Genomic DNA, 22,121 nt, shown 5'->3' with positions numbered 1-22,121 from the left:
TCTAAGTGTCGGGTGTGAAGTTCTTTGCAGACATCTTTCTCGGCTCATTATGAGACTTCCCGTGCCTACGTCTAAAGCTCATTACTGTCAGTAGCTTAAAAATGTGAAACACAAACTGCCATGAACAAACAAAACACACTGACGTTGTTCTTCGGTCTGTGAGCATTTGTTTTGGAAAAAGACAAAAACGCTGAGCTATGTTTTAAAATGTTTTTATAATGGTGAATATGTTGATCTAAAACATTAAGATCAACATATTCACCATTACCTCATTGCTTGTTAGTTGCCTGTTCATTCTTTATTAAACTCACTATCAATCCCATATTAATTGCTTACTCTATTTGGCCATTAAATAAGAGTGTTCCTTCATAGAATACAATGTTACCATGCTTTGCTCCGTCTGGGCCTTATAAGGTGGAGGAACTGTGAGAGTAGATATTTCCTTTAATAGCGCTTAAAAAAAACGCAGCCTATTTTTATGCAACTAAACTACAAGCATTAAGAACTCCTATTTCAGTCTCTATGACTGTTTCTGGCTCGATGGTGAAGTTTCTATTTAGTTAATGGCCCAGAGGGTGTGCATAGAACATGATTATGCTTAGTAGGGCATTATAATTGTATGACAACTACGTAATAAACAAATAGAAAATGAGCGCCATAGCACAAAGTTTTACCAAACGTTAACTCCGACTCTTTAACACTGCATTAACCTAGCACTGTTACAGTATGATAGTTTGAATCCAGCAGGGGCAGAAAGATGTTTATATGTACGCCTCTTTGTCTTATCCCTTGTCAAATAGTTGTCGTCTTCAGCTTCAGACTATTATGAGGCTCCCTCTTTAGCTACCAAACTTTAAAAGCTGGGCTTCAATCACTGTTGGCTAATAAGAGAAAAACCACATTGGCTGATTTAAATTTCTAAAATGGGCAGTTTCTCCTGGTCTTTTAGTGCTTCAGCGATTTCTGCTATTTCTACACTTTATCTCAGCCTATACAGGAGCACTAAATATTTCATTTTTTGTATGTGAAAATGTGTTGTTTTGAAGCACAGCCGTATAGCTCATACATCTACAATTTACACAGCAGCAGCAGCAGCAGTGTTGGCCTCCTAAAAATCACCAAGACACCGGTGACCCTTCAAGGGTCAAAGTTAGGTTAACGACCGCCCCTTTTTGATTGATTCTCACACAAATGGCTTTTAACAAAATGTATGTGACTTGATTTGAGAGGTAAATTTATGTAGGTGCTAAAAAAATTTGGCTGGATGAATACAACAGGCACGCTGGTGTCAAACGTATCTAACACATGTTTATATGCAGTTTAAGTGAAAAATAACAAATTAAAAACGCATAAAAATTCATTCTGACAGCACAACCGCAACATAACTTACTTTTGAAACTTCTATTTGAAAGCTAGATTAATGAACACTTTTAAAACTGCTCATTCATTTATATATGTGTATGTGTGTGTGCGTGTAAGAAATACTGCTAAATATTGAAGCTTGGAGGGTGAAGCTCTTTAAATAAGAGTGCAGCCACTTTGTCGGCTCAAACGTGCTGCACTGAAGCGCTGCAGCAGAGCGTTTGGTCTTTGTGAACATAAATGGTCATGACATTTTATGGCTGGAGAAGTGCAGTGAGTCATAGAAGGACATTAAGTGTTCAAGTGTGTGTGTCTAAGAGACAGAAAAGTTCTGCTCTCCTCTGCTGTTTACATACTGCAGCTTAATGTGTCTGTGATGACAGCTACGTCACAGTGCAGACCCATTTATGTAAGCAAAGCTTACATGTTCACTTATATACTGCTAGTGTGTGTGTGTGTGTGTGTGTGTGTGTGTGTGTGGAGCAGAGTACAGGGATTGCCAGCTCCATGTGCGGCAGGATTGTGGGAAATAGGATGAACGAGAGAGGCATCAGGTTGAGTCTCGGCTGAGTGCGAAGTGCAAAATCTGTGTCCAACACCCAGTGTGGCTGCAGCTGCCTCTTCACTGTTTCATCCTCTGGTTTTAGTTCAGCGTTGGAGCGATCCTGTGATATTTTATACAATGATATTGTGCAGGTTTAATAAAAAAACTGAATTATTATAGAAGCATTATAGTATTACAGAAAAAATGGGTTTTGTTTGGTCTTTTTTAAGAGGAGCATTTCGATTTCAGCTTGTGCCACGCAGTCTATTGTTTTCAGTCATACTAGTGGCACCTCTTATGAGGAAGGAAATGACAGTCTGCTGGTAGGTTCACTACTTTGAACAAGATTAATATAGACTCTTCGGCCACTTAGGTACATCAGCTAATTACAGAAAACTGAGGTTGTATTTCATACAGGCTCACTAACAGCAGACAATAAGAGACTGAAAAACATTCTAAGATCAGAATACGAAAGTATTGCCATCGTGTCTTGAATCAACGGTTCAGACTGGTGGTAATTTAATGGTGTGAGGGATACTTTCTCAGCACACTGTGGGCTCCTTAATACCAACTGTGCATCATTTAAACACCAAAACATACCTGAGTATCTCTTTATGATCAGTGTACCCATCTTCTGAAGGCTGCTTCCAACAGGATGGCACCATGCATGTCACAAAGCTCAGATCATCTCAAACTGGTTTCATAAACATAACAATGAGTTCACTGTGCTCAAATGGCCTCGACAATCACCAGCTCTCAGTCCAACAGAGCATCTTTGGGACATCTTTGGAAATTCACATCATGCATGTGCAGCAGACAAGTCTGCATCAACTATGGGATCCTATTGTGTTAGTATGGACCAAAATCTCTGAGGAGTGTCTTCAGCAACTTGTTGGGTGGGTGTACCACAAACAATTAAGGCAGCTACAAAGATAAAAAGGGACCCAATCCAATAAGGTGTACCTAATGAAGTGACCAGTGAGAATATCTCATGAAGTAGCAGCTGTATTTTCATGACTTTTTGTTTTGTTTTTTGTAAAAAGCAATTTATGTATGTATTTGGCACCTCAGGGCCACCATACATTTCCACCAGCCTAAGCTTCTACATGTTCACAAAGTAAACAGCACGTGATCATGATGACATGTGTTTTTAAATGATTATTTCGCATCTGCAGACCTACACATTACTGGGATATGTATGTCACATCAATACTGTATAATCAATAATAGTAGTAACCTGTGCAAGCACAGGCTTGATCCAGCTCTCTCACTGAGCAGCATCATGTAATCACTAACATGTGGGTGTGAGGATGACAGTAATATCATAAGTCTGTGCGAACAAAGAGCTTTTTTTCCCCCATCGCTGCAGAAATCTGCTATTGCTGACCTGATTTCAGATCAACAGGTGACACGCAGGACCTTAATCTGAATGCTGCCACAGCTGGAAACACCTGGAGCGAGCACACACAGCCTTTGAAGCCTCAGCAGCAGCTGAGGGTGTATGTTTCTGTGAAATATAATCAGGTTATTAAAAAATTTAAAAAGAAAACAAAAACATTTGGATAATTTGGGGGTTGTTAGATATTAAATTCTTACCTAATATACTGAAATTCATAAAAGCTGAATTGTAGTTTACTGTCATCTTCGCATAGATGTGAAAAAGTAAAGTTTTATTTGCTCCAAGGTTGACTAATGAAGAAAATCATAAATGCATATTTAAATTATTCTTTAATTTCAAGACTAATCATTTGAATTGCCTAAAAGCGCTTATAAAATTCGGGGGGGAAAACTGCAGCTGCAGGTGGAGTGCTTAAAGGCAACATTTGCTTCTAAATTCCAATTTAGCAGGTCCAAGCTTGCACCGACCTGCAGAGTGGGGGCGCAGTGGAGAGGGTGGAGGGAGTCTCAGTTTCCCAGGCTGTCACATCAGCAAACATAAGAGAAAAAAAACGACAAATCCCTCCTCTGCATTCACACAAACTCTGCTCTAGCATGACTGCGGGATATTTTAGGAGCTCACCTGCTTCTAAATCTATTCAGCAGTGACGAGAATACACTGTCCGCACAGAGGAGGAGTGCGCATGTGCAAGTGTGCCAGAATAAGTTTGAGGTGTGAGAGCGGCAGCGGCTGCTACTGCCGGCGGCTGCTGCGAGTGTGAACCTAACAAAGGCATAGCCTCCCGTTGGTGCTGTAGCATCGTCATCCACGCCCAGACTGTACAGTAAGTCTGCCAGTCAGGTAACCCGTGGTAACAGAGGAAGCACAGCAGGAGTGCTTTCAAAATAAAGGTTTAGCATCGCATAAGTGATAAGGGACAAAATCTAATTAGATTCTCTTCAGTACAGGAATAGCATAATGATTTTAGCTTATTTTATCTCCAGAGTGTTTATTAGTAAGCACCAGAAGCAAAAATGATTTGAAAGAAGGCTTCTAATTAACAGCCGATTACCCCGGGGGGACCCAGTACTCCAGGGGGCCATTAAAAAAGTACTAATTTAGCAGTAAATGTGTTTGGGAATAAGTGCAGCAGAAGTAAACATGGCTCAGAAATAATAGTGATTATTTGTATAAATGATTAGCCCCAAATGAGTTCTTCTGCTTTGTTTAGGGTGTATAATCATATTGTGCTTTGCTTATATTGAAAGCTAAATAGCAATTTGCTCTCCTAAATACTGTCATAAAGTATCTACCGGGCCTCAAAATAGATCTAAACAAGTCAGTATTTATTCAACCTACCTAACCTGAAATTCTGTCTCCATAATGTAGCTATTGTACCCCATAACAGCAGTTAATGTTCTCGATTTGGAGATGTTTTTTTGCTGGCTTCCAGCTTCATCTGGATCCAAAACCACTCAAGTGTGAGATGTAGAGGAATTTAGGATGAGAATAAAAAAAGAGCACCTAAAAAAAGTTGTTTTATTTTGTAAGCAGGAAAAGGAAGCCCAGTGTTTGACGACAGGTGTGTTGACGTTGGGGTTCAGGCGACACAGAAAAGCACCGGGCAGTGCGCTTGGTTCGCAGGAGAGGAGTGCTGAGTGCAGCTGGGGGAAGGAGAGCTTGTTGTGGCGGCGGATGGAGTTTCACCTCCCGGCTGTTACCGGCAGGAGCGTCAGAGACGAGAAGCGGAGGGGAGTGAGAGTTGGGAGTGAGAAGGAGTTTGTTTTTCCTTTTTGTCCCCCCTCTCTCTTTTAAACCCTGGTTACTCTTCACTTCACACTTCAGGGATTCGCTTCGGTTCTCCCCGCTGCTCCTGATTGCACTGCACCGGGGAGAAGTGCAGTGAAGCGGACCCGTGGATGCCCGTGAACTTAGGAGAGCAGTGCGCGCCAGAGCTGATCTGCAGCATCAGTAACACCTTTTTCCACCGTGCAGCAGCAGCAGCAGCAGCATGCAGTGATAGGAATCCTTTCTGATGCTTTCCCACACCAGACAGTGAAGAAAGGTGTCGGGGGTGGGAGGAAAGGAGGCGTATATGGGAGATTTGTTGGATTTCTATTTCCTTGTCATTGCAAACTTGTGTCCGGGATGGGGAAGGAGCAGGAGCTGCTGGAAGCCGCCCGGACTGGGAATGTCGCCTTGGTGGAGAAATTGTTGAGCGGAAAGAAGGGAATACTGGGGTCAGGCTCCGGCTCCATCCCTCTGCCCAACCTACTAAGGTAAGCAGCCTGCTTGAATTTGCTTCCCATGACCGCAACAATGTCCGGAGGGGCGGGGAACCCCGGAGGGGGGAGTGCTGGAGGGGATTCCACAGGGTGGAGGGGTACACTGTAAAAATTAGGCACATTTTAGCTTCATCTCAGGTCAGTGCACGAGAAATGAGCCAAGAAACCGCAGCTCCAGTCAGCCAGCCCTCCTCTGAGCTGCAGAAAAAGACCTCCGCACTGAACACTGTGTCAGCTGCTCGGTACCACCACAGGGCTTCTCGGAGACAATAGGGGTGTTTAGGGGGCTCTTCGTGTTCGGTTGCAAAACCCTGTTTGACACAGGAGGGGAAGAGGAATGTTATGCAAAGTCCAGAGACCAGCATGTGAAGCAAAGTGCACTTTTAAAGCCACACAAACGGGCATCAGGCCAAATCATAACTAGACACAGCACCCTGTTATCCCAGGCAGAATTTGTCGATATGTGACAGTTGAATGGGGAGTCAGCTCCTGTCCTCTGCTGATCCCACGACTGGGTCGAGTGTTTAGAGAGGGAGAGAGAGTTCCACACACTGACAGAATGCAAGTGTTTGTAATTTTCAGTTCAGTCTGTTTTATATATGTTTTTGTGCAGCTATGAGGTATTTCCGGGAAAATATTATTATTGCTAAACTGATGCCGGTGTGGTATTTATATCGCACCATGGCTTTTTATTATTTTTTTTACATGATGCTGGGAAGGCCTGACAGGCACAGCGTCCAAGTTGGCTTTGAAGCTGCTCTGCAGCATTCATGTGCTTCTTTGTGAGAAGACAAATGGTAAACAAACACTGGATCCTCTAACAAAAGGGGATGTGGATTTCACTCGAACTGGCTGCTTCTTCAAACACGAAGAGGTACGTGAGCGGTGTCAGGAAATGCTGTTTGTTGTCAGGTTAACAGGTGGCACTGTGTTCAGAGGCTCCAGATTTCACCTTGTAACCTTGAATGATGCATAACAGGTAAATTCATTAGTTTCGGTATGCTGGGGCGTGATCACATTGTAGCGTGAAACTACAACCTTTAAATGACCCCCCCCCCCCAAAAAAAGGTTTAAATCTCCCTTCCAGAGCAACTGCTGTGGTTATTATTGTCCTCCTCCTGCCCCTGCAGCCGCTCCCTGCTCGCTTTTCGGGCCCAGGCTGAGCCAGGTGATTAGGAGATCAAAGAAGGGGGGCGTTTGGGAAGAGTACAGCCTCAGGCTTCCCGAGCAGAACGTCTCATGACTGGGATAAGGTCGCATGCTTGCAGGGGGAAGACAAACCAGTCCACTACAGGTGTCAGCACCTCTGTCAGGGTCTTAAAGAGTCCTTATTCAAATAGAGACATCGTGATTCAAGTTCTGTTTAATTAGTCAGACGTTAGCTACATTCGAAGACAGCCAGATCTGAAGATTAGTGTCTTCACAACCCAAAGAAATGGGAGAGACAGCCGTGCTTTGAGACATTCAGCCCAAGTGTAAAAGCACAGAGAGGAATCACAGCACATGGTGTCTGTTATGTGCAGTTGGTGATAATTTCTGCAGCCCTTGTTGTGTGAATAATACATGTAATAGAAAAAGAGAGAGAAGCTCCCCGCTGGCTGCAACAAGTTGTGATCAAGACAGGACAGATTTTTGCTTCACTCCTCATTATGATACCTGTGGTCATGTTCTGCATTTAGTTGATCCCATGTATTTGTGTTCTTCTGTTTTTGGATGCTAATTTCCTCTCTGAGATAATAAAGTAACTGAATTTTTGTTTAGGTAGAGGAAGGAGTTGGTGAACCTGTTTGCTCGCTCTTGTTCTTCTTTTTGGTTCATTGGTGGCAAAAGACTTCTGTAGTAGAGAGCCGGCTGACTGAACGTTCACAATTGGAGAGGATGTTGTCTCGTTAGAGTAATCCATCCACACAACCATACATTTATTATCTTCTCCTTACGCAAAGTTGGTTCTAGTAGCTACATGCTATTCCAGTTCATCCTCGGGGATCCCAAAGTGCTCCCATGAAGTGTTAGATGAATTATATAATCTCTTCAGTGAGTTCTGGGGGTGTCTCTCTAGATAGGTGAGGAAAATCTCCAAAGGAAGGCATCAGGGAGGCAACCAGATCAGATGCCCAAACCCTCTCACTGTGATTCTATTCTGAGCTCCCTGTGGATGTCTGCGCTCATCATCTCATCTCTAATGCTGAGCCAAGCAACCAACACAGGAAACTCGTTTCAGCTGATCGTATCTGCAAAAGAGATGTCGCGATACCAGAAATGTAGTCATTATGGATGCCAGTAGAATTACATGATTCTCGATAGCCAATCGGATACTTCAACAAAATGATTACTCAGTGTACTTAAACATAACCTCCATCCATCCTCCTCCTATCACTTATCCAAGTCTTCTAAACCAGCCATGAGATATAATCTCACCAGCGTGTCCTGGGTCTGCTCCAAGGCCTCCTCTAGGTGAGACATGCCCAGAACACCTCACCTGTGAGGCACCTGGCACCATTCTGGTCAGATGCCCGAATTACCTCAACTGGCTCCTTTCGATGTTGGGGAACGGCAGCTGTACTTCCGAATGGCCAAGCTCCTCACCTTATCCCTAATGTTGAGCTCGGCCATCCATCAGAAGAAGCTCATTGATCATGTTGAATTAAAACTCCCCTTGAATTCTCTGAAGAGGTCTGGATATTGGGCTTTAAGTTGCTTTGCCAAATTAGGAGTTTTTCCTGCTTTTCACTACCCAGAACTTGTGACCATAGGTGAGAGTTGGGATGTTGTACATTGGTAAATTTAAGAAGTTTAACTTGGGATATACCCAATTCACATTACTAATATTTATTTTGGTTGTCGCCACTACACGTCACTGAATTTCATTGACTGATTGATTCGATTTCCATGCTTTCTGGTTAGTGCATCTCTGCTACTCTGTTTCTGTGTGGACTTTCCCTTAGGCCCCGTATGCCCGAAACCCTGTTCGTGGTGCTGTGTTATGGATTCTTCGTTTTGTCATATTTAAAAGTAAATTAACATTAGTTTGGGCGATGGCGTTTCTTTATCCTGTCTGCAAAAATGTGTGTTGATAAAAGGGATTTAACTAAACAACGACACCCAGTTTGTTACTGTCTGTATCTCATCTCTGATGTCCTAGAACTGTACACATTGTTCCGTATCGTGTTTACTTTATGAATTAGGTTTGGGAGTTTAATTTATCGAAGGGTGAAAAGCCAGATTTTCCACTGAGGGGGCGGGGGTGGTAAGAGGTGGAGTGTTTAGGTCATTACAGCATGAGAAACAAAGCGCAGTAGCTAGAATGAAACATGATTAATTTGAAGGGTGAAGTCGAGGTCAGTCAGATGCATTATGGGTGGAAATACTGTATGTCTACAGGTCATTTTCAGTGAGTTATGTCTGCTGTTACACATGCTTGACTTTTATTCAGTCAAGACACAGGCCCCTGAGGAGATGCCTGAAAACTCCCATAGGCTACACACACACAAACACGCAGACACGCACAGATGTGGCAGTCTTGTTAGAGTCATGTGTGTGTGACCAGATGTGTGACACACCTCCTAATAGAGAGCTTTTTGTGCTTTAGCAGATGAATGAGTCAACAGAGAGGTCATAGTGATTGGAGGAGCGAGTGCAGGCTAATGTTGTGGGAATGATCTCCAAAATCGATGCATACTTTCCCATCTTAAGGCCTCTGAGCCATTCACGGCATTCCTAAGTCATGAGGTTCCTCTGAAAGAATCGCACTAAACCGCCAAGTGGGACACGAACATTAGGCGCACACGTACTGTATAAACACACTAGAGGAGGATGTAGAGAAGGCGATCCTTTGCTGCAGTTTTGTGGCGTGGAGTGCTCCATATGAACACACGTGCACGGTGGAAAATCAATAGTGGATGATCTCATCACTCTTTAATGGGCCACATTCTCATCTAGATGACCCGTACTGTACACGGTGGCTGTTTGTCTGTGCTGGGAGGGAACAATAAATAATAAAAACCATCCCCGAAACACTTACAGCTGCACGTCCTTGTAATATTTACGTTACATAATGTTGCATAATTTACAGAGATCCTGTATTAGTGGCACATCAGAGTTTTGTGAATATGAAAAACAGACCTCGGGGATTGGTCATGTCTGGTTGAAAGCTGAGCTGCTTAATCAAATCAGTCCTGGCACTGACACCAAGCCAGTGACTCAGAGTGGCCAATGTCTAATTTTAACAAATGTGCCTCCTCTTTGTGGCAGTTGTTCAGAGAAGACAAAACCTTTTATCATATCCTTTTTTTTTTTTTATATGAAATGCCATGTCCTGGTTTCTGGCTTTTAAACCTATTCTTTGGTGTTTTTTTACCTTACTCATTGTGCATTTTTTTGTTGGACTTGTGACATGCCAGCTTCACTTGTCAGAGTTTGCGCTGGTCCTCATTTCATATATTTCGCTGAAGCTGTGCATTTTTGTCCTGTTGGAGCATTAGCATCTAATCTGATCACGCCACGTATGTAGTTAACGTGTTATTCAATAGTGGTAGACAAGCAGCTTCTGTGCGTATCAAATGCCCCAAAGCAGAACTATCTCTAGATAATGGCAATGCTAAGTTCTGAAGGTGGCTTCTTCTTTTTTTGTGGATAGTTCCTTTTTATTCAGTTCAATTCAATAAAACTTTATTGATCCCGAATGTTGGCCCCGAAGGAAATTGGAACTTAAAAAGGAAGAGAAAGCAAAAAATAACTGGTTTAAATACATTTGGCCAATATTTCTAAACAGCAAAACCCCAACTTTTTCCATAAGGCTGATTTTTGGGGGTGAGCAACATAAATTAAAGAGCCGTTTGGAGTATTTTTGAATACGAAAACAAGGCTTCATTATATTATATTATATTATATTGGACTGTCTTCTTTAAAGTAGTAAGATGCTGCATTGTAAATGTTTTATTTAAACAGGTTGACAGTCTTTATTTTTTAATGAACAAAAAAAAAAAAAATCTAAATGATAGTGTGTGAGTCCCTGATACTGCTGTGAGGGGATAAAGTATCAGAATGTGTACTTTTACTTCAAGCAGTGTTGCACATGGGCTGATATTAGCACTGAAGATGAATTTGTGATGACATGCTGTTATTGTACACATCATTTTCTTTGTGCGGTGCCTCATAAAAAGAAATGAGGATAAATGCATGCGAGACAGAGTATTGACTCTGATGGGGTGATGGTGATTGAAAGCTGATACGCACAAAGAGAGTGACTCATGATTCGGCAGATGGCGGATGATCCCTCTTCACTCTCGCTCGCTCTAACTCAATAACATTAGGGGAAAGCCCTTCTTGTTTGTGTGTGTGTGTGTGTTTCTGTGAGGGGGGTGGGGGATAGGTGTGTTTACTTCCCTTCTCTTTAGCAAACAGACACCCCATAAGAGGAGAGAAGTGACTCCCAGAGGACACACACACACATGCACACACTCCTCCTGTATGGGCTGTCTGTTTTAATTGGCATCCTCACAGGCGGTCTCCCTGGCTTTTATTTTCTGATTCTTTCCCGTGCTTGTGTTGGAGTTTTTAGGCGGATCACTCTTTTTAGCACTCAGCATGGGGCTCTGTGTGTGTGTGTGTCTGTAGCTGTATGACATGTTGTCCAATGAGGATGAAGAGTGAGAAAGAAACCCACAAATCTGTTTATTTTTCTCAAGTTGCTTCACAGCCGCAGCACTTCGGCTCTCTGTTTCAGGAAACGGCAAATCACACAACCAAAACCCAAGTGTGGATAGCAGCCCCTTTGTGCTTGGATGTGGCTTTTTGTGAGACTTAAGTGTGTGACATAACCATTATCCTTGCATAATCACTGCTAGCATTCACAGATGTGTGTGTTTGTGTGCGCAGAGCAGTAAGAGTGAGAGCTGATGGAGGAATTGATGAGCTGCATGTGGTGCAGGCGACCTGGACTGGTCAAAGGTTAATTCTGGAGAATGCAAGTCATTTAAGGACATAGACACACATGCACACACACACAAACATACAGACTCACAACTTAAGAGTATTTGTGTGTCGTTAGTTGTTGTGCATATGGTTTAAGCAGTTGGTTAACATGTCCTAAATATTCATCCAGCCACAGTGAGGCCAACGATTACCAATATATTCACGGGGAGAAACTCCCATCACATGAATGTGTGTGTTGTCATGGAGACCTCAACACTAGGGCTTTGTTCTACATAACATTGACCCATGCTACTGCAGGTCTTCAGGGACCTGCAGGTAAATTAAAAAATGATTTAACAAGTTGAATTTTTAAAGAGGCAAGACGCTAAATTAGAAAAATAAAATGAGGAGACTCGCTGGACTCTGCCAGTTGCAGATATGATATTGATATATTTGTCCAGATGCTGTATGGAACTTGGCTTAAGCAGTGCTTGTGCTGATTGGTCTGCTCAGTTTTTTAAATTATTCATAGGTCATATATTGAAAAGCTTGCTGGAAGTCTCTGGACTGTGGAAAGAAGGAGGAATATCCAGAGAGAAATCATTGGTGGATTTGAACCCAAGACCTTCTTGCTTTGAGGCAATAGTGCTGATGGCATCAATAATATAAAAAAGTGAAATTACTAACTTTAAAGTTAAAGATTATCTTTCATTTACAGAGCTATTTTCTGACCCTGCACTTGTTTTAAACTGCATCAATGCAGGAAAACGGGAGACTCAGCAAGCAATGAATCAGTGAAAACACAAAGAAGGAAATACTCTTGTAATGATCACAGTTGGTGTTATAGAATTGCATTAGCAAGATATTTTAGAAGATTTGGGTAAAATTTTAAATCCCACAATAGTTATATAACCATATAAAGCTAGAACATATAGTTATGCTATTGAGAACAGTTGATCTTATTGACTTTATATTGGATTTGTGTCTTTTTGCAAACAATAGCTGTGCTTGCATTACTAAATATGATAGTAAACTGAATATATTAGCACTTGTGACTGGATGATAAACAAAAAACAATCTGGGTTGATTTGTAATTGTGTTGAAAACATATGAAATTAGATTTCAAATTTAAGCAACATGTCAATAATTTAATTTTAGCTGGCCAGAATTATTATTATTTTATTATCTAGATTTCTATTGATGAAAAATTGCTGATGTCTCGAATGATCGCATGAGTAGGAATTTAATTGCTGAAATAAAAAACTGACATTCTAACAAACACATCTGAAAGGAGCATTTCTCGCTGTTAGAAATGAATTGTTAATTTTGTGCAAACTGAATTATACGTTTTTGTAATTAAAAATTTTACCAGTCAAAATTATGGTTTGAATATGTTTGCTTCGAATGCTAATTAGACCAGGAACAATTTTTGATGTGTGCAATTGCTGCTACTGATCAAATATTAAAGGGATTTACATGCAAATGGCAGGAATCCTGTTGGTGGTATGAAGGTTATTCTTCCAAAAGATGCCAGGTATTATATTAGTGTAACTATCATAATACATTACAATTAGAGCAGGGCGATATGACCAAAAATATTTATTACGATATACATTTGAAAATTTGCGATAATGATATAACTGGAGATATAATTGACACTAGACAAAATACTTTACAACTCCACAACTTTATTAGTGCAAAAAACCAAAAAAACCCATCAATGTATTTTCACTTAAACAAGCAGCTGTTTTTATTTTTATTTTTATGTGCATTAAAGTTATATAAAAATTTAACAGTACAAATTCCTTGCTGACAGTTTAACCAAAACGCATTTCCAGTGGAAATTGGCTGACATATCCTCAGCATAACCATGTATAATATCCACAAAACCTAAGAGGTTATGCACACATAACACGGTAATACTATGTTGAAGCACAGTACGTATCACTCCGCGAGGCAATGACCGGTGGTGCTTTTAGAAAGCACTTTTATTTATTTTTTAATGTATTCATTTTTTAAATTTAATTATGGAAAAATGTATGAAAACCACACATTTGCCTTCATATTTCTATAATTACTGTTACGCTTTACTGTGGCAAAGCAAGAGAAACAAATGAATGCAGCTATGAACATGGTTAGAGAGTAATTAGCACCAGACTGTTTGAGTCTCATAGATTCAACCTGCTTCACCTCTGACCACACCCAGCACCACTAATGGGTGAGACTGGCTGCGGTCAAATGGGTCTCTGGTCGCTCTTGTAATTGCATCCAACAGTGATGTCATAGTTTGCTAGTGGGAGAAAAAACATAAATTAGGGGGTTCCCTTTAATAAACACTGTTTCTTGATATTTTGGCAACCAAATCAGATATTTAACCTTTACTGGGATTTTATTTTCCCACATGTTCCCACATGAAGCTTATATGTGCTACAAAAAGTATTTATTTATTACTTTAATTAGTCAGTATTTACTTTTGGAAAAAAAAGTTCAGTTGCCACACGACCTTGAAAAGCTGCTACGTTTGTGTTACGCACTATACTTATATAGTGAAGTTTTGCTTAAGTTTGGTTTAACTGTGGTGTCAGTGCATTGAGGCTGTCCGGAGCCAGACTGATTGAGATGGTGTGTGGGTGTGTGTGTGTGTGTGTGTGTGTGTGTGTGTGTGTGTGTGTGTGAGAGAGATCAAACTCAGAGACTTCTTACATCTCCATTAGGGTCCGGGCCAAGTTCTGCTGCAGCGCTCTGCCAAGAAACTGAGACCTCCATATTCACTAAGTCAGACAGACACACACTGGATTTTTCTCTGCTGCACTCTAAGCCTCTGTCTGCCTTTGTTCCTCTCTCTATCTAAATCTTTGGTTTTTGTCTCAAATCTCTTTTTTTCTCAGTCTCCGAGCTCTTTTTCCCCCCTTTGTCTCGCTCACTCCATCTGGTGCCCTGGATTCTCTGTCAATATCTTCCTGGCTTCCTCTCAATCACTCACTCCACTCCACAATCTCTCTCCTCCCTCTATCCCACTCCAGAGACAGACGATCAAGCCTCCCTACTGTTGTCCTTTATTGTTTTCTCCTCCCTCTGCTCCCTACCTTCTCCTATCTTATCAAAAACCACCTCCCCCTCTCTATGTCTCTTTTGCTTTTTCTCTGACTCGCATCTCATGCCGCTCTACATCTGTTATCAGTATGTAGGAGCATCTTTTACCCATCATTCGTCGGTGCAACATCGTGTTGGTTGACGGTGGCAAATGGGGAATTCGGGGAATCCGCTGCACCGCCTGCCACTACAAGTACAAACTGGGATTTATTAGTGTTGTCCTGGTTGAGTCCTCTGTTCGAAGAGGAAATGTAGCATTGTGTCGTCCCCGGTGAAACGGTGATAAAGTGGTGTAGAGAAATGTGTCAAAGCTGTGTTCTCCAGATGATGATTGCTACATGCTAAACCGCAAATAGAGACAAAAATTGAGCATTAAGAATTAGCAGCTTTGCACCAGCACTATGAATAAGTAAATTAGCACTGCAGTGTGCCGTTGATTTAGATCTGTTAAGATGTGTTCAGACTACAGCTGTTCCCACTTGAACTTAAGCACTTATCCTGACACTTACTGACTCCAATTTGATGGTGAAGTGTGTAACAACATAATGAAAATGAGATTAGAGAAATGGAGAAATATAAAAGAAAAAATCGAAGTTTCAGGTCATTTTTGAGATCTCAAGCAAAAAATGTGCTTCATGCGCACATTCCAAACTGGCCTAATGACAATTTGCTGCACTGGATTTTTGTAACTACATGATGGCAAAAAAGTTAAGAAAGTGAAATGGACATAAATAAAGTTAATATTGTGCAGAAACGAATCAAGATTATGTGCACAGTAATTAAGCTATGATAGGCTCACCTTGTCTCACCTCAGCAGAGAGATGATAAGTACTGAATCAGACCTAAAATAGTGCAGTGTTTTTGGCAGTAGATGGCAAATATACAGTAGTATCACTGCCAGATTTGATTTGAGTTTGGCTGTGCAGGATAGGACTAATACTGGCTGAGATCTAGCTTTGGTTAGCGGGATCGGGCCAACTTTGGGCCCGAGTACACTCTTGGGGATTTAGTGAGTTATTAATTACAAATTTGGCAACAAGATGTGCTAGATTTAGATTTAGTCTGGGACACTTGGGCTCTTTCCATATTAAATACATAAACATAATGTAGCCTGAGATGAAAGAAAAATTCATCCATCGACTGGAGCCTATCCCAGTGCCCACTTTTGACAGTTCGCCCATCACATGGCTAATGCTTAGAGACAGACAGTTCATGCCTACTCTCAATTAAGACTCAAATGTTAACCTAACATGCTTCCTTTCACTGCCCTTGACTGCCAGTGAACCCACACTTGCACAGAGAGAATATGCAAACGCCACACAGAAAGGCTCGGCCAGCGGATTCGAACCCAGAACCTTTTTTCTGGGAAGCGACACTGCTAACCACCGCCAGCTGGAAGATTAGTTATTTGTTCAAGTAAACTTTCTATAAAAATATGTCATGAAAAAAATGTAACGCATGCTAAATCCATTACCAGGAGTTAATTTAATTGTTTCACGACTTCCCCTTTACATAAGTAGATTTTGCACACTTGCCCCTCTGGTCATGTTGAGTCTCGTCTTGAAGGGCAAAACGCGGTGATACTGAGTGAAGAAGACACACAGGCAGCAGCCAGAGGAGAGGCGAGTGGGGGGGAGAGGTGTGACGTCCAGGCTGTCACACTAATCTACAAGTGTGTGTGACCCCACATAACACTGCATGTGTTGTGGAGACACACGCATTCCACTCGGCTCCCCGCTCTCTGATAGATGGCAGTATTTAATGAAGCGCTGCTTTTGAAGTAGATAAGATGTGGAGAGAAGAGGGCTAGAAATGCTAATGTTGTTATGTGGTTAGGGCAAGGGCTACGCTGGAGGGCACTGCAGGGAAATTATGCATGTAAGCGTGTGTCTTGTTGGTTTGAACTACTTTGGACATAGATTTTTTTTTTTTATGGAGCTTTTAAATTAAATGTTTGTGCATATATTCAGTATCTTTGGTGCTTTTGGTGTTAAAAGCGTGAACATTTAGTTTTTTCAAACTAGGCGTCAGACAGTGAGACATATGATCGAAACCACTGCTCTGGAAGTAAATCCTCAGTTCTTTTGTAAACATCCATTAGAATTGGCAGTGCTGCTTTTAGGTATTTTTGGCCTGCTGTACTTACTGTATATGTCTCCTGTCTGCTCCTGTCCAAATAGACCTGCAAACTTTAGACCTTTGACAGTAGCACTCAGGAACCGAAAACCTCTTTACACATTCCAGTTGGCATTTTCATTGCAACTGTGAAAATTAGGTAAACTAGGCACTAGCTTTGCTTGAGAGCCAGATTTACATGTGGTTAGATAACAACACAGAATGAGGCTGTTTGAAGCTTTGGTTCAAATGTCGTCGCACAATTTTTTTATTTTTTTTTTTAGTTTTTAGAATTACAATATTCTTTACAGACATGAAGTTGTAAAACTAACTCTTCTTCATTTTGTGTCTTAGCCTAGTATTGCACTTCCTAATTTAACACCACAATTTGGGGAAGGACTTCTGCTATTGTAGTATACTCAACAGATACTTTTGTTTTGTTTTTTCAGTACCATATGCTGTGTGTGTTTGTGTACAAAATGAAAAATGTAGTATTTACATTTAAATGTATTTAGTAATGTGTCTAGATTTTTGTTTTATAATCATATATATCCCTCAGAACTGGTGCAGATCGATATCGTGTCTCAACTGCAGTATAAATAAGAATAGACATTAAAGAAACATGAATGTTCACCACTAATGTACACATTATCTGTGTGCACACACATGCACTAAGCGCACATGTGAAAAATACATATGAAATGACACGGAGAAGGCGAGCGGTAGAGTGTGATTTCAAGCCTATTGCACCGCTCTTTAGCACGTTCATTGATGAAAAAACTCCAGAAACTCTTTCATCTCCAGTCTATGCAAATATGGAGTTTTCCCAATTATGCTGCGCTCCCTCGGTTTCTCTTTCTCACCCCCGCACACACACGTACCCACAGCTAATCACCTCAGATTAGTGTGTGACTGAACACCTCCCCAGCCTGTCACAAAAAGACCCTGTATGAATATTAAATATGAATTCAGATTGTGTGCTCTCCTGGCATATTGCTTCTCACAGGTGTCTTATGTAATTTGTCACCATATGTGTGGATAACACTGGCCTTTACCTGTATGTGTGATGAGTTTATGGTTCGCGCACGCGCGTGTATGTGTGTGTGTGTCAGAAATACCTATCTTGGCTGTGATGGTGTGTAATTGCTTCCCCACTCATCTTCCTCTCCTTGGTGCTAACTGTGAGGGAATGCAACCAGGAAGTGAACTACCTTGAGCTGATAGCCTCCCATGGGATACACACATTTCCCAGAAGGATGCCAACAGTTGCCTTTTTATTGTCTTTTTCTCTCATGGTCTCTGTGTCACATAGGAACACAAAAGTGGTGCACTCAGTGTGTGATGTGCTACCGGCTGGTAGATGCATCATCATTGTACATACAGATATAATGTATTCAGGCACTTGTATACTTTCCATATCCACCCACACATAACCGACACACACGTTGGATTTTGTGGGCCAGAAGTGACTCGGGTGTCCTTGTGTACAATAGTCTTTCATATGTTGTAGTTGTGATAATATAGAACCTGTAATCAGATGTGGTTTATTAATAGTTAAACTTTAGACAGGCAGAATAATGGAGCTTTACCTAGTTAAATGTATTAAATTTTTTTTGTGTCAGAGGGTTATTTTAGTACACTGTTGGTGCTTTTGCTGTTTTCACACTTGAAATAGAAGTGAAGAATGATAGGGTGTGCCTTGCATTGTAACCATAAAGACCCTGAGCGGATGCAAGAAATGATATACAGCGCAATGCAAATTCTTGGTAATCTGCGCAAACTAGCTGTCAGTGAAATGCATGACCCCAAATGATATTTTAAGACCATGTTGATGTTTGCTTATTTAAAAATGTTCAGTTATTAGTTATCATTAATCTCTGGCTCCCTTCCACAATGCGTTTTTCATCCGGTCTTCCTCCCCTCACCCTAACCGGTCACAACAGACAGCTGCCACACCCTAAGCCTGGTTCTGCCGTCGGGTTCTTCCTGTGAGAAGGGAGTTTTTCCTTACCGCTCTCTCCAAGTGCTTGCTAGGGGGGTCAGTTTGGATGGTTTCTCAGAATTATTGTAGGGTCTTTACTTTGCATTATGCAGCTCCTTTATGTAAATAAGCTTTTAAGTTTTATCACTTTTTGGGTAACGAGGAGACCCTTCACATGCTACCAAATCAGTCATCTTCTGGAGACTAGAGATATATGTGCAAAATCTAATTACAACATCAGCAGTAACCACTCTACAGTCTCAAAACAAAGAGCATGTAGGTGTCACCCACCCCAGGGTCAAGCCTGGATGACATAAGATAATAACTTAGTTCTGTAACGCAGTTTTACTTCCACCCATAAGAGGTGACTGGACTTTCAAAGTTTTTAAAAGTTTATTGAAGAAGTTGACCAGCAAATTCAAAAAGTTATATTCGTTTTTCGATGGTGACAACTTCTCCTACTTAACCCCACTCTGAATGCAGATGGAGCCTCATCTGGTGCCTGCAATTCAACTCTCTTCTCCCATACATTTCTAACTCCATCACCAGCGTTCTCCATCTTCTTGATAATGAGCCCCGATATCTGGACTCCTTCCATAACTCTCTCTCGCCACAGAATCGTCCCTCGTATTCCAACAGTCCCCTGGCCAATGTGAACTACGTGATGAATGAGTCTTCTAAAAAAAATTATAAAATATTCAGCTGGCCTTAAACCCTTAAAAGAAAATGGAGAATATATCATTCACCTAGTCCTCATTTTGCTTTCCACTACCACTAAATTCTGAATTCACTTATCTCCTACAAGCACCGAGGCTCAGAAAGCAGCCGGGTGTGAATTATCCTGCAGATTGTTTTATGCATGATGGTTAAGTGCAAGATTCTTTTGACTGATGGAAAGGCAAATCAGTATCCCAAAAAGCTTTCTTTGCCATGATTAGGTTTGCCTGTGGTGCATTATTTTGGGGAAAAGGCAGAGACCCGGGGGATGGGGAAGGGAAGGATTTTGTGTTTTGCTTTTTCCTTGAGTCCTTGGAGGAGGTAGTCAGCCCCCTCCCTGGAAAAAAAGAAGAATGGGAAGGAAACAGAGAAATATGTATGGAAAAAAATATCTGGAAGGGTAAAAGGCTTTTGTGTGTGGGAGGAAGGAGAAGGAATGATAGAAAGGTCTGGAGCTGGGTATGAAGGTGATATGTCTATGGGTTCAGGCAGTGCATGTTATGCATTCACACACCTGGCAACCCTGAGGGACAGGTCTGCAAAGTAGAACTGTAACCTGCACACATCCTTTGACTCATTCCCTTCTTTTCCCCCAACTTTTCCTTTCCATCCACTTCTCTGCTTCTTACTTTTTTGTCAATTGTTTTTTTTTTCCTCATAAGTATATACATATATATCTGTGAGAAGACCCCCCTTGCATCATGACACCCTGTCTTGTCTTTGTTTTTCCTTTAAATGTTTTTTCCTGGCAACCACAATTTCATTGTACATGTAGCATGAGAATAAAGGCCTTTCTATGCTATTCTAAAACATGGCTAATATGTTTATAGCTATGTTAATGATAAAACACTTCAAAGTTTACAGTCTCAGATCAGATTCTAACTATATATGAGAGCAAAAAGTGCCCAAGGGAGTTGCATAATGTCTGTGAAGTTTGAAAAAGAAAAATATCTGGGCTCTGGACACTGCTTTAGCTTTCTCTTATCATCAGCTTGAAGCTAGCAGTCTGAGGCTATGTTAGTCACAGCTAGCATCATGGGTAATGCAGGTGTGCGGTTTTAAAAGAAGAATGTATGGAATTACAGAAGGAATATATCTGTCGGTTTACAGCACTGAATTTGAGCCTCTTTTGAACTGTCCAACATTTTTACAGTACTGCTTTGGTAAACTGGAAGAGGACTCTTGAATTTTTGAGCTTTTCAACCCACTGCCTTTATTTCTTTTAGCAGTCTAAACCACAGATGTAGCTAGCAATCCGTTTAGACTGTTGTAGCTGTATACTCAGATCTGCGGTTAGTATACTGTTGCAATCTTCTTTTTAAGTGACGACTTCAGTGAGGTCTAATGTTACAGTCATGGAGACTGCGGCAAAACCAACATTTTTGCAACCATTATCACACCGATTGCCTTTGAAATGGCTCCTTCAAAGATTGAAACCGGGTTTAACATCAGTCTGCCATCAGTTTATAATGGAATGGGGTAAAGTCGGCCATTGTGTCCAATCTGTTTGTGGTGATAAGACAATTAACCGTGATAAATCAGTGAAAATCACAAATCTGTTGCCTGTTTTTCCAATCTTTTTTCATCTGCAGAAATAATTCACTTTTACTTGCATCCAGAGCTCTAACAGAACCTCACAGATTTCTAACAGAAATTCATAAATTCCTCTACAAATAGTGACAAAGTTGCAGTAAGATGGCATTTTAAATGCAAAATGACATAGGCTCAACCACATCTCTGTGCAGTAGAAGACTCAACTCAGCTGGTTGTATTCTAGTTGCATTGCTGTTTAAAAGCACCTTTGTCATTTTGCAGTTAAATTGCCATCCAACGATTTTTGTTCATTGGTGCAGATCTGTTTGGGAGTGTACACAGTCAGTCCGAGCCGGATTGTGATTGTTAGAAGATGGCTTGCCTCTTGTGCAGTCGTCTTGCAACTGAAAGTTTTCGCTGAGCGGTTGAGGGTGTTGCCTTCAAAGACTCGAGCCTGTCTGTAGTCTGTATTTGAACATTTTGTTCATAGTTAAAAAGTTGGAATGATAAGATTTTGATGCACACTTCCATCTAAAAACATGCCTGGTTTTTTACCAGATCAGCAGCGATGGGTATAAAAACCATGTCCTATTAAACGGGTAGTGCATTTGTAACCACTGGCTTTAAAAGAGTCACGTGGATATCTGAATTAACACTGAGTTTCCTCACAGATTGTGTTTCTGTTTTATCATGATGCAAAACTGCTGGTTTTATGTGTAACTATTCCTTACTCTGCTTTGATGGTGTTGGTAATTTTTGTGTGAATTCCTGCTTTTACCTCATTAGTAACAGAAAATGGAAGCAGAGCCACCAGAGAGACATCTGCGCTAACTTTTGTGAAGGTAGAATGGATTGTATTGAACTGTGCTTCCACATCGAGCAGATGGTTGTTCAGATTTCTTACACTTCCTGCTTGGGTGCTTTTTCTGGTTAATAAAGACGAAAAAAAAAAAAGTTGGACTTGATGCTCCAGTGACTCACTCTTTCCTCTTCAGCTACTAAATGGTATTATGTTTTGAACTAAAATACTTACTTTCAGCCCCTTTAAAAGCGTAAAAGTTTAAAAAAAAAAAAGTATTCCCAGCATGTACGCCTGTTCACTCATGTCTCTTGGCATTCTCCCCAGAAGTTCAAAAGCAGCATTAGTACAAATCCGACCCTCTTAAGGACTTCCCTTTTCCTTTCCACCCCTCGTCCCTG

The 22,121-nt window shown here is 41.1% G+C and overlaps 1 protein-coding gene across 3 annotated transcripts in view; it reads left to right on the top strand.

The window, feature by feature from the left end:
• Positions 1 to 4,911: 4,911 nt before the first annotated feature.
• Positions 4,912 to 22,121, top strand: part of anks1b (ankyrin repeat and sterile alpha motif domain containing 1B) — a 264,035-nt gene continuing 246,825 nt past the window's right edge. Inside the window, exon 1 of one of the 3 annotated variants that reach the window (XM_040035435.1) lies at positions 4,912 to 5,563. In XM_040035435.1, the coding sequence (XP_039891369.1) occupies positions 5,433 to 5,563 (131 nt within the window). In that variant the 5' untranslated portion in view covers positions 4,912 to 5,432. The remainder of the gene's footprint in view (positions 5,564 to 22,121) is intronic. The other 2 variants (XM_040035437.1, XM_040035436.1) reach the window with 2 other exon arrangements.

Source organism: Simochromis diagramma, unplaced genomic scaffold (genome assembly GCF_900408965.1).
Source record: "Simochromis diagramma unplaced genomic scaffold, fSimDia1.1 OVJJ01000816.1, whole genome shotgun sequence".
Lineage (NCBI taxonomy): Eukaryota > Metazoa > Chordata > Actinopteri > Cichliformes > Cichlidae > Simochromis > Simochromis diagramma.
The sequence above is the reverse complement of the archived record's forward strand: the minus strand, read 5'-3'. Positions and strand labels throughout refer to the sequence as shown.